The sequence below is a fragment of the Salvelinus alpinus genome, chromosome 24 (assembly GCF_045679555.1).
Source record: "Salvelinus alpinus chromosome 24, SLU_Salpinus.1, whole genome shotgun sequence".
In the NCBI taxonomy this organism is placed as follows: domain Eukaryota; kingdom Metazoa; phylum Chordata; class Actinopteri; order Salmoniformes; family Salmonidae; genus Salvelinus; species Salvelinus alpinus.
The window spans coordinates 23,084,869-23,098,058 of NC_092109.1; the positions used below are offsets into that span (position 1 = coordinate 23,084,869).

General features: G+C 41.9%; 1 protein-coding gene across 2 annotated transcripts; it reads left to right on the forward strand.

Moving 5' to 3' along the window:
- Nucleotides 1-1,757: 1,757 nt before the first annotated feature.
- On the forward strand, nt 1,758-4,108 carry LOC139551945 (boophilin-H2-like). 2 transcript variants are annotated; one of them, XM_071363270.1, is made up of 6 exons: nt 1,758-1,930; nt 2,497-2,706; nt 2,980-3,144; nt 3,427-3,495; nt 3,641-3,719; nt 3,905-4,108. In XM_071363270.1, exons 1-6 carry the CDS (start codon nt 1,867-1,869, stop codon nt 3,957-3,959), a joined length of 642 nt encoding a protein of 213 aa, XP_071219371.1. In that variant the 5' UTR covers nt 1,758-1,866; the 3' UTR covers nt 3,960-4,108. The 2 variants fall into 2 exon arrangements, with proteins under 2 accessions (XP_071219371.1, XP_071219370.1); XM_071363269.1 differs by having other exon boundaries at nt 1,759-1,930; nt 3,424-3,495.
- The last annotated feature ends 9,082 nt before the right edge of the window (nt 4,109-13,190 follow it).

The window sequence follows — 13,190 nt, forward strand, 5'->3', positions numbered from 1 at the left end:
TTTAACTGTATGATAGCCCTAATAAACCATTCGGATGGAGGAAATGTAGAGAGAGAATGAAAAATTGGAAAGTATATTTACTCACAGATGTGTTTTTGTTTGTTTTGTGCCATTTATGGCTCAAGTTCAACCACATCCCAAATGTATGATTAATAATTTTAATAATTAATAATTTTAGTATAAATAAATCTACTTCAAATCCATTCTTATGAAATAGCATAAGGTGTCCTTATCCAATGAGTCAGGGCCATGGGTTAAATTGAGAATTTGGACCTATTTAGAGGAGTTAGGGTAAGGGTTGACCCAGGAATTGAACATAAGGCTTAGGTTATGCCAAGATAAGATTAGGGTTGTGAATGAGGCTAGGATTAGGGTTGAACCGGGATGTGTCCATGAAAGGGAAAGGGGGATACCTAGTAAGTTGTCCAACAGAATGTATTCAACTGAAATGTGTCTTCCTCATTTAACCCAACCCCTCTGAATCAGAGAGTTGCTGGGGGCTGCCTTAATCAACATCCACGTCTTCGGTGTGCAGGGAACAGTGGGTTAACTGCTAGCTAAGGTTAGAGTTGTGGTTGAGGCAAGGGTTGAACCAGGATGTGGACATGAAGCTAGGGTAAACCTGACATTTTTATTTTTACTTTTTGAAAATACTAATATTAATGGACCAAAATGCCCCAACATTTAAAAGTAGATGCAAAAATGTCATTTTAGCCTGTGGTGCCTGGTCTTAAACATTATAATAAAAACCCATACACCAATGCAACACTGTATCATTTGCATAGTAATATGGTCTTCCTGTTAGTTAGATGTAGAATCAACAAAATGGCTGCCATACAGCAGCCACTCTCCCTCCCCACCCTCTGTAGCAGCCTACCTGCAGCTGGGTAGAGCTCGTCAAACTTGGCAGAGCAGGCCTCTTTGCACTGCCTGTCTGTGTTGAGCGGTTCTCATTCCGTTCCAGTCCTTTGTAGAAAAAAGAGAAACAGACGCCTGGTCCCTCATCATAGTAATACTGCAGTTTGTTGTTGTCTTCCTTTCCCTGCACTGCCTTCCCCTCATTCATCTTACTACTGCAAAACGGCTCTGACAGAAGGCCACTTGTCAGTAACAAAAGTAGTTACAGTACATGTTCTCTTGCCAGTTTCCATAGTTCTTCAATAGCAAAAAGCTAGGGTTATGGTTGAGGCTAGGGTTAGGGTTATGGTTGAGGCTAGGGTTAGGGTTATGGTTGAGGCTAGGGTTAGGGTTATGGTTGAGGCTAGGGTTAGGGTTATGGTTGAGGCTAGGGTTGAACCGGGATCTGGACATGAAAATAGGTTTGGGCTAAGGGTTATGGCTATGGATAGGGTTACTGCTGTAAGTACAATGTATTCCCATTGTATGGTTAGGGTTAGTACTTTTATCCTACTTTCTATCCTGCTTTTTGACCCAAGGTTCAGGAGCTCAGCTCTGGGTTGCTCCAGCTCAATGTAACCACTGCAGAGGACTTTACATTTTGAAAATGGACAATATTTATTTGAAGATACAAGAAAGGTAACCATAAGGTCTTGTAGTTGGGGATAGGCTTGCTTTATTTCTCAATTTCTGTTTGTGAAATGCTTGATTACTCAACTACAATAAAAACATGAACACTGAAAAAGTGTTGCCAAGATACTGCCAGAAATTTCCATGTTTTATGACTGAAACCATGAGGTCAGTGACCGGCAGCGAGACACTCCTAGGTAATAAAAACCTACTTGTTGATAAGGGGTCCAAACGACGTTCCCTGCCTGTGGACAGAAGCTCATAGAACAGGATTTGAAAAGAAACTTGACATCTTTCTGCAGGGGGAATCTACAGTCTTGGCCTACCAGCGTCAAAACGATGGCAAATCCACTCTTACATGTCTTTTTACTTGGAGTTATGCTTCCTGTAGCTTCGTCCATGAGTGAGTATATTCTGTTTCTTAACATTCTGCATTTTCTCTACGAACCCTTGTTAATCGCTTTGCTTTAACTGCTTTAACTATAGTATGTGTGCTACTGTAACCAGGTCACTGAGCTCCTACTTTGTCATAGTTCCTTTATGTCCAGTTATATCAAAGTAAGGCAAACACGGTTACTAAGTCTAGTATTGTAAATAATGTTATATTTTTTCTCTGAAATTAATTAATTACGAATGAATTATGTAACCCATCCAATGTAAGGCTGAAGTTACATTTGTGAGTGGGAGTATTTATCAATATGATTGTGATGAATATTGAGAAAATGTTGAGAGAAGTGTGAAGATGATGCTAAGATGCTAGGAATGGAAAAGCCTTGCTTTTCAAGCACAGGTGTGTCAGACTCAGAAAAAAAAAATTCAGACAGCTGAGATGGTTCAAATTAGATTTAGAATGCACTTGCAAATCATTAATAGAAACTGTATTTTTACTGTTGAAGAACTCTGTCAAAACTGGCAAGAGAACATGTACTGTAACTACTCAGTGACTGACAAGTGGCTATCTTCTGTCAGAGCCATTTTGCAGTAGTAAGATGGACGAGGGGAAGGCAGTGGAGGGAAAGGAAGACGACAAACAACTGCAGTATTACTACAATGAGGGAAAAGGCGCCTGTTTTCCTTTCTTCTACAAAGGACTGGAAGGGAATGAGAACCGCTTCAACACAGACATGCAGTGTATGAAGGCCTGCTCTGACAAGTTTGAAGAGCTCTACCCAGCTGCAGGTAGGCTGCTACAGAGGGTGGGGAGGGAGAGCGGCTGCTGTATGGCGGCCATTTTGTAAGGTGTAGATTCAAAGAGGATTCATGAACATAAAAGATAAGATATTAACAAAACCACATAATAAGCAAACAGACACAGCAATCCTATAATCTGATTATTATGCTACACTAACCTCTCTCAAAATGATCCATCCATTTAAGGAGGAATTGTTGAGCTGTTCATAGAAGTTTGTCAAACCAATTCATATTCCTCATCTATTCTCTCTGCTCTCTCAGATGGAGTGTGTGGCCTCCCAGTAGACCATGGTAGTTGTTTTGCTATGTTGCTGATGCACTACTACAACGCAGAAGAGGGGAACTGTCGTGTCTTCCACTACAGTGGCTGTCAGGGCAATGGCAACCGCTTCGAGACCCGAGAGCAGTGTCTGCAGACATGCATGGGTCAGTTCACTATTTATTGTTGTGATGCCACTATTTCTCATCTCTTCCTCTGAGGTAATGGCAATATACCTCAATATGCACTCAAAAATCAACAACCCATCATATTCAGAAGTGCATTTTAATCATTGAGGTGCAATTCTCCTTTACAACAGACACTCACCTGACTAACTGTTCGGACGGTTCTTCTCAGTCCATTAGAGGTCCTTCCTCCACAACGTCATTGCAACTCTGTCTCTATTATGCTTGTTCGTCCCGTTCATGTGAGATATTATTCTTCAGCAGCCAAAGCAGGAAGGTTTGGTGGTGCTATGGAACCAGGACCCAACCCAGATGAGAGTTCCACTAATGCAGGTACATCAATACCTTTGTGTACAGATAAGACATTAGCTAATATCTTGATGATAATCTTTGTAATTGAGCTATATTGTGGTTATGAAAGAGTTGCTTTTGTATTTTTGGTTCTTAATCCTAACTGTCTTTGTTGTGTTTGTCTCAGGACTGATTGTGGGTATTTTAGGAGGAATTGTGTTCGCAGTGGCGGTGATCTCTGCTATTGTTCTTTTTGTTGTCCAAAGGTAAGCAAAGGTGCAGCAATGTACTCTTACAAAGTCAATACAGTAAAAAAAATGAGGGAAAGGGGTGAGAACCCATCTTTGAATTTCATGGTAATATCAATAAGTATGTTACCTCTGGAAATTATAGATTCAGATTTCAAATTTGATTACACTGAAATTTTAACATATTTTTTTTTACTTCACAGGAAAGAGAAATCAAGAAAAGGGAGTGAGCAGGTACCGACTCTTGAGATGAAGTAGAGATGCATCACCCTCAACCCTTGTTTTGGATTTAGTTTAAATGTGTTATGTTTTAAATGTTGTACTCTATTTTGGTTGAATAAAAAAGGAACATGTATCCCGTGCATTATCTATATATTTTTTGGTTTATAAACTGTGGGATGTTGACAAAGTTAGCAGGTGATGAGCATTAACCAAACTGTAAATAATGCCTGCATATTGTATGTTGAATTTTGTAACAAGGACTGATCTGATCAACCCTCAAACTGGTCTCAGACTTATAAACTGATCAACTCTCTTTTTCAGGAAACCATAACACTTATTCATGTTCAAATTACAATGCCATGTTTTAAGCAGTGGGGGCTGGTGGGATGAGCTATAGGAGGACGGGCTCATTGTAAGGACTGGAATTAAATAATTAGAACGGAGTCAAACGTGATTGCCATATGTTTGATACCGTTCCATTTATTTCATTCCAGCCATTACAATGAGCCCGTCCTCCTATAGCACCTCCCACCATCCGCCACTGGTTTTAAGTTAATTATTTTTCAAATAAGTCTATCTTATAAACAATTAAATAGATTGTTGAAAGGATTTAAGTTTTTAAATTTGGATATGAATGTTTGCATTTGTTCTTTATTGTACAAACGTGAAAATAAATGCATTTTCAGAATTTGGTATGGTCTTTTTCTTCCAAGTTGTCCAAGCACATGGAAAAATAAACTGATGTGAAAAAGTCAACTGTTTGTTCAGTGATTGTTTTGCTCTGTGAAATATATGTAAAATATCCCACTTATGACTTTTGATCTCCCAAAAATCCCTGGCATATTATAGATGGATTACATTTAAAATGTACTTTAGGTGTCACGCCCTGACCATAGAGAGCCCTCGGTTCTCTATGGCGTTTAGGTCAGAGTGTGACTGGGGGAGTTATCTAGTTTTTAGATTTCTATGTTGGTGGTTTGTGTGGTTCCCAATTAGAGGCAGCTGGTAATCGTTGCCTCTAACTGGGGATCATATTTAGGTAGGTTTTATCCCCACCTGCATTTGTGGGATATTGTTTGTGTTAGTGTGTTTGGGCACTACGACTTCACGGTCTTTGTAAGTTTTGTTTTGTTTCTAGTTTCACTTTGTCTTAAAAAGATGTGGAACTAAATTCACGCTGCGCCTTGGTCTGTTCATTTCCAAGATCGTGACAGAATATCCCACCAACAAAGGACCAAGCAGCGTGAAAATGAGGTAAGGAAGTTGTGGACTTGGGAGGACATGAGAGGACAAAAAACCCTTCCTTGGCGGGAGTCGCCAAGGAGCAGGGAAGGACAACAACGACGCCGGGGACCACGGCCACAGAAACCCCAAGATTGTTTTGGGGGGGGGGGCACATGGAGCTGGCGGTCGAGCAGCGGAGAGTATCAGAGCCTGTTTGGGAGTCGGAGGAGGAATTTGATGAGAGATTCCGGAGAGAGGTGGTAGTGATGAGAATGCTGGCGTGCTGAAGAGCGTGACACTAGTCCGGTGCCATCTGCACTGGTTTCACACATCTGGCCTCCAGTGCGCCTTCCCAGTCCGGTACGTCCTGTGCCAGCTTCCCGCACTAGCCCTGAAGTGTGTGTCACCAGTCCGGTGCCACCCGTGCCGGCTCTGCGCACCAGGTCTCCAGTGCGTCTCCCCAGTCCGGTACGTCCTGGGCCTCCTACTCGCACTCGCCATGAAGTGCATGTCACCAGTCCGGTGCCACCTGTGCCGGCTCCACGCACCAGGCCTCCAGTGCTCCACCCCAGTCCGGTACGTCCTGTGCCAGCTCCTCGCATTCGCCCTGAAGTGCGTGTCCCCAATCCGGTGCCACCTGTGCCGGCTCCAGACCTCCAGTGTGCTTCCAGGCAAGGAGCTTCCAGGCAAGGCGTCCAGTCCTGCTCCAGGGCAGGAGCCTTCCTCTGCGCCGGTGCCCAGCCCGGGCACGGTGTCCAACCCATCTTCATGGCCGGGGTCCTCCTCTGCGCCGATGCCCAGTCCGGGCACGGCGTTCTACCCGGCTCCATGGCCGGACCCATGGTCTGGGCGGGGGCAAAGGTCCGCACCGGAGCCGCCACCAACACTAGTCACCCCCCTACCCTCCCCATTTGGTTTCAGTTTTTGCAGCTGGAGGGTTTATCTAGTTTTTAGATTTCTAGGTTGGTGGTTTGTGTGGTTCCCAATTAGATGCAGCTGGTAATCGTTGCCTCTAACTGGGGATCATATTTAGGTAGGTTTTTTCCCCACCTGCATTTGTGGGATATTGTTTGTGTTAGTGTGTTTGGGCACTACGACTTCACGTTCTTTGTAAGTTTTGTTTTGTTTCTAGTTTCACTTTGTATTAAAAAGATGTGGAACTCAATTCACGCTGCGTCTTGGTCCATTCATTTCCAAGATCGTGACATTATGTCTCTAAATATACAAACACTGACAATATTCCCCCGCTCAAAGGCTTTAAAATTCCATCCATGCCTCAGTAGACAATTTCACTGCTTTGTCCTTAGTGACGCTCACAATGGCAATTCGCATGTACAAAATGGAGGTGATATTCAGTTATACTAGAGGGTAGAGATTGTATATGTTATATAAGGCTATAAGTGTCTTTGGTCATACATGATTATCATTTAGTTATGAGAAATAATCTGGAAAGATATCCAGATATTATAACATGTTACCTCTACGGCCAATACAGTACCCTGACTGCATTTGAGTAATTCTCTAATATGTAAAAAAGAAAGAAGTCACTAGAAAGCTCCCTTTCATGTCCCCTATGTTCATATAATGATTAAATTAGTTTATGTTTAGGATTTTCATGGATATGACTGATGCATGAAGATCATGGATTATTTTGCTTTGGCATTATGGGGTATTGTGTGTAGATTGATGTAAAAAAACATGAGCTGGCACACACCCAGAATAATAGGTTGTGTGGAGGTGCTGACTAACTGCGAATAAACGATCAAAGAAAGTCGTACACTCCATGTATAATCTCCCAGCAATTTAATGGGTTTCGGCATCACTGTGCCTTCCTCAGGGCAATGTCATGAATACTTGAACCAGGTTATGTATACACACAGTGCAATTAGTGTAACCAATGACAATGGTGAGGGATGTGTCATAATGATTAAGTTAATTAAAATTAATTGGTGAAACTGTTAAAAAATAGTATATGGCATATTAAATATATTATGCTATTGTTATCATATAGAAACATAATGGAATAGTGTACATCATATTAGCATCAACATACATCATTGTTTCATTCAATTTCACAATTTCGTATTTCATTTTTGTTACATGTAATATTGGTTCAACCTTAATTTATAATGACCAAATCAAATCAAATGTATTTATATAGCCCTTCGTACATCAGCTGATATCTCAAAGTGCTGTACAGAAACCCAGCCTAAAACCCCAAACAGCAAGCAAAGCAGGTGTAGATGCACGGTGGCTAGGAAAAACTTCCTAGAAACCTAGGAAGAAACCTAGAGAGGAACCAGGCTATGAGGGGTGGCCAGTCCTCTTCTGGCTGTGCCGGGTGGAGATTATAACAGAACATGGCCAAGATGTTCAAATGTTCATAAATGACCAGCATGGTCAAATAATAATAATCACAGTAGTTATCGAGGGTGCAGCAAGTCAGCATCTCAGGAGTAAATGTCAGTTGGCTTTTTTAGCACGTCCGGTGAACAGGTCAGGGTTCCATAGCCGCAGGCAGAACAGTTGAAACTGGAGCAGCAGCAAGGCCAGGTGGACTGGGGACAGCAAGGAGTCATCATGACAGGTAGTCCTGACACATGGTCCTAGGGCTCAGGTCCTCCGAGAGAGAGAAAGAAAGAGAGAAGGAGATAATTAGAAGGAGCATACTTAAATTCACACAGGACACCGGATAAGACAGGAGAAATCCACCAGATATAACAAACTGACCCTAGCCCCCCGACACATTAACTACTGCAGCATAAATACTGGAGGCTGAGACAGGAGGGGTCAGGAGACACTGTGGCCCCATCCGATGATACCCCCGGACAGGGCCAAACAGGAAGGATATAACCCCACCCACTTTGCCAAAGCACAGCCCCCACACCACTAGAGGGAAATCTTCAACCACCAACTTACAATCCTGAGACAAGGCCGAGTATAGCCCACAAAGATCTCCGCCGCGGCGCCCACCCAAACAGGAAGATCACGTCAGTGACTCAACCCACTCAAGTGACGCACCCCTCCTAGGGACGGCATGAAAGAGCACCAGTAAGCCAGTGACTCAGCCCCTGTAATAGGGTTAGAGAATCACAGTGGAGAGAGGGGAACCGGCCAAGCAGAGACAGCAAGGGCGGTTCGTTGCTCCAGAGCCTTTCCGTTCACCTTCACACTCCTGGGCCAGACTACACTCAATCATATGACCTACTGAAGAGATGAGTCTTCAGTAAAGACTTAAAGGTTGAGACCGAGTCTGCGTCTCTCACATGGGTAGGCAGACCATTCCATAGAAATGGAGATCTATAGGAGAAAGCCCTGCCTCCAGCTGTTTGCTTAGAAATTCTAGGGACAATTAGGAGGCCTGCGTCTTGTGACCATAGCGTACGTGTAGGTATGTACGGCAGGACCAACTCGGAAAGATAGGTAGGAGCAAGCCCATGTAACGCTTTGTAGGTTAACAGTAAAACCTTGAAATCAGCCCTTGCCTTAACAGGACGCCAGTGTAGGGAAGCTAGCACTGGAGTAATATGATCAAATTTTTTGGTTCTAGTCAGGATTCTAGCAGCCGTATTTAGCACTAACTGAAGTTTGTTTAGTGCTTTATCCGGGTAGCCGGAAAGTAGAGCATTGCAGTAGTCTAACCTAGAAGTAACAAAAGCATGGTTTAATTTTTCTGCATCATTTTTGGACAGAAAATTTCTGATATTTGCAATGATACGTAGATGGAAAAAAGCTGTCATTGAAACAGTCTTGATATGTTCGTCAAAAGAGAGATCAGGGTCCAGAGTAACGCCGAGGACCTAGAACAAGCATCTCTGTTTTGTCCGAGTTTAAAAGTAGAACGTTTTCAGCCATCCACTTCCTTATGTCTGAAACACAGGCTTCTAGCGAGGGCAATTTTGGGGCTTCACCATGTTTCATTGAAATGTACAGCTGTGTGTCATCCGCATAGCAGTGAAAGTTAACATTATGTTTTTAGAATGACATCCCCAAGAGGTAAAATATATAGTGAAAACAATAGTGGTCCTAAAACGGAACCTTGAGGAACACCGAAATGTACAGTTGATTTGTCAGAGGACAAACCATTCACAGAGACAAACTGATATCTTTCCAACAGATAAGATCTAAACCAGGCCAGAACTTGTCTGTGTAGACCAATTTGGGTTTCCAATCTCTCCAAAAGAATGTGGTGATCGATGGTATCAAAGGCAGCACTAAGGTCTAGTAGCACGAGGACAGATGCAGAGCCTCGGTCTGACGCCATTAAAAGGTCATTTACCACCTTAACAAGTGCAGTCTCAGTGCTATGATGGGGTCTAAAACCAGACTGAAGCATTTCGTATACATCGTTTGTCTTCAGGAAGGCAGTGAGTTGCTGCGCAACAGCGTTTTCACATTTTTTTGAGAGGAATGGAAGATTCGATATAGGCCGATAGTTTTTTATATTTTCTGGGTCAAGGTTTGGCTTTTTCAAGAGAGGCTTTATTACTGCCACTTTTAGTGAGTTTGGTACACATCCGGTGGATAGAGAGCCGTTAATTATGTTCAACATAGGAGGGCCGAGCACAGGAAGCAGCTCTTTCAGTAGTTTAGTTGGAATAGGGTCCAGTATGCAGCTTGAAGGTTTAGAGGCCATGATTATTTTCATCATTGTGTCAAGAGATATAGTACTAAAACACTTAAGTGTCTCTCTTGATCCTAGGTCCTGGCAGAGTTGTGCAGACTCAGGACAGCTGAGCTTTGGAGGAATACACGTAATTTGCTTTCTAATGATCATGATCTTTTCCTCAAAGAAGTTCATGAATTTATTACTGCTGAAGTGAAACCCATCTTCACATGGGGAATTCTGCTTTTTAGTTAGCTTTGCGACAGTATCAAAAATAAAATTTGGATTGTTCTTATTTTCCTCAATTAAGTTGGAAAAATAGGATGATCGAGCAGCAGTGAGGGCTCTTCGATACTGCACGGACTTCCAGTTTGGTGTGGCGCCATTTCCGTTCCAATTTTCTGGAAGCTTGCTTCAGAGCTCGGGTATTTTCTGTATACCAGGGAGCTAGTATCTTATGACAAATATTTTTTGTTTTTATGGGTGCGACTGCATCTAGGGTATTGCGCAAGGTTAAATTGAGTTCCTCAGTTAGATGGTTAACTGATTTTTGTCCTCTGACGTCCTTGGGTAGGCAGAAGGAGTCTGGAAGGGCATCAAGGAATCTTTGTGTTGTCTGAGAATTTATAGCACGACTTTTGATGCTCCTTGGTTGGGGTCTGAGCAGATTATTTGTTGCGATTGCAAACGTAATAAAATGGTGGTCCGATAGTCCAGGATTATGAGGAAAAACATTAAGATCTACAACATTTAATCCATGGGACAAAACTAGGTCCAGAGTATGACTGTGGCAGTGAGTAGGTCCAGAGACATGTTGGACAAAACCCACTGAGTCGATGATGGCTCCGAAAGCCTTTTGGAGTGGGTCTGTGGACTTTTCCATGTGAATATTAAAATCACCAAAAATTAGAATATTATCTGCTATGACTACAAGGTCCGATAAGAATTCAGGGAACTCAGTGAGGAACGCTGTATATGGCCCAGGAGGCCTGTAAACAGTAGCTATAAAAAGTGATTGAGTAGGCTGCATAGATTTCATGACTAGAAGCTCAAAAGACGAAAACGTCATTTTTATTTTTGTAAATTGAAATTTGCTATCGTAAATGTTAGCAACACCTCCGCCTTTGCGGGATGCACTGGGGATATGGTCACTAGTGTAACCAGGAGGTGAGGCCTCATTTAACACAGTAAATTCATCAGGCTTAAGCCATGTTTCAGTCAGGCCAATCACATCAAGATTATGATCAGTGATTAGTTCATTGACTACAACTGCCTTTGAAGTGAGGGATCTAACATTAAGTAGCCCTATTTTAAGTAGCACTAATAGTAGCCCCTTCCCCTCAAGAATGATCTACCATATAGCCAGTTATGCAGGGTTAAACAAATCTGTGGCTCATGCGCACAGTGTAATAGCACTATAAAAACGTCTTTCTTCAGACACCCACATACAGGTCGAAAAATCCCTGTTAGGGGTATCATCTCATGCAAGACCAAGGGAGTAATATATCTCATCACCTGTTCATGTGGAAAAGCCTATGTAGGACAAACGAAAAGACAATTAAAACAACGCATAGCTGAACACTGCAGCTCAATCAGGTGTAAGAACATTGACTATCCAGTAGCAGCTCACTTTGTTGAAGCTAACCATCCCATCTCCTCCCTCAAATACACGGGCATTGAGCATGTTGCTCTACCAAGGAGAGGAGGTAACATTGAGATCCAACTACTTCAAAGAGAGGCTTACTGGATTTCCTATCTAAAAACATTGACCCCTGGTGGTCTGAATATTGACTTTGATCTCAGGCCCTTCTTATGAACACATTTTCCTTTATGAACAAGTCTTATAAATGTAAAAATTCTTATTTTTACAGCTTATTAGCGTACACCTAATGTGTTCCCTCTGTTGATGATGATCATTATAAATTAAGGTTGAACCAATATTACATGTAACAAAAATGAAATACGAAATTATGTGAAATTGTCAGGACCCGGTGTGAGAAACAGTCACTAATAGTCGGCAGAACCCAGAAGATGAGGCAGACACAGCAGTACTAGAGACGGTGGTTTAATCAAGGTAAAAGATCTTCAGGCAAAAATATAAATCCACAACGTCAAAAGTAAAGCCAAGAGAAAAAATGGATATCCTCCAAAATACAAAGAAAAACCACAAAGTGGTAAGAACAGCAGGGAAAAAACAAACCTCAAAAGACTAATCAAAAATAAACAAGAACAAAACCAGAGAACCTCTGGAAAATCCAACAAGAGAAATATATGTTCACAGCATGGCTGGGGCTGGGTGCTAACATACAAACACAGCGCAAAGAACTGAGGAACACAAAGGGATTAAATACCTACAAGGAAATGACACACAGGTGCAAATAATAATTAGAACAAGGGAAAAACAAAAGGTTCAAAAAAGGCGCAATGGGGGCATCTAGTAACCAAAAACCTGAACAATCCTGGCCAAATCCTGACAGAAATTGAATGAAACAACGATGTATGTTGATGCTAATATGATGTACACTATTCCATTATGTTTCTATATGATAACAATAGCATAATATATTTAATATGCCATATACTATTTTTTAACAGTTTCACAAAATAATTTTAATTAACTTAATCATTATGACACACCCCTCACTACTGTCATTGGTTACACTAATTGCACTGTGTGTATACATAACCTGGTTCAAGTGTTCATGACATTACCCTGAGGAAGGCACAGTGATGCCAAAATCCATTAAATTGCTGGAAGATTATAAATGGAGTGTGCGACATTCTTTATGTAGATTGATGAGGAAAATAAATAATATAATACCTTTTTTAATAAGGCTGTAACTTAACAAAATGTGGAAAAAGGCAAGGCTTCTGAATTTCCGAATGCACTGAGAGCCATCACCTTAACCGCAAATTAAAATGACTCTAAGTAGTTGTCTGCTAATTTAATATTTTTGATACAAATACACTCCAAATACAGCACATAACACTAATAGCCATGTCAAATCAAATCCTTTTTTTTTGTCACATGCACCGAATACAACTGGTGTAGATTTTACCCTGAAATAAGTGGAACGGTATCAAATACATCAAACACATGGTTTCCATGTGTTAGATGCCATCCCATTTGCAGCAGCCTCCACTGATACATGAAGGCAGGGCAAAGTGACTAGGTATAGCACATGGGGATGTGTGAAACGTGCTCCTCAGCATGAGGTGTCCCGCATGCGTCGTCTCATTAGCTCGTTTTTGAGGTGGCGCAATCGGCTAATCCGCTTGAGGAGGGCGATCACGTGTAAGGCAGAGTTCGCGCCAGGTATAGGCCGAAGTGGTACTCGCTAAGTACGCAGCGTGTTATCCTTTACATAGGCATCGGGATAGATAATAATAATAGTAAAATTAAGAACAGAGTAGCAGCAGCAAATTATGATTGTAAA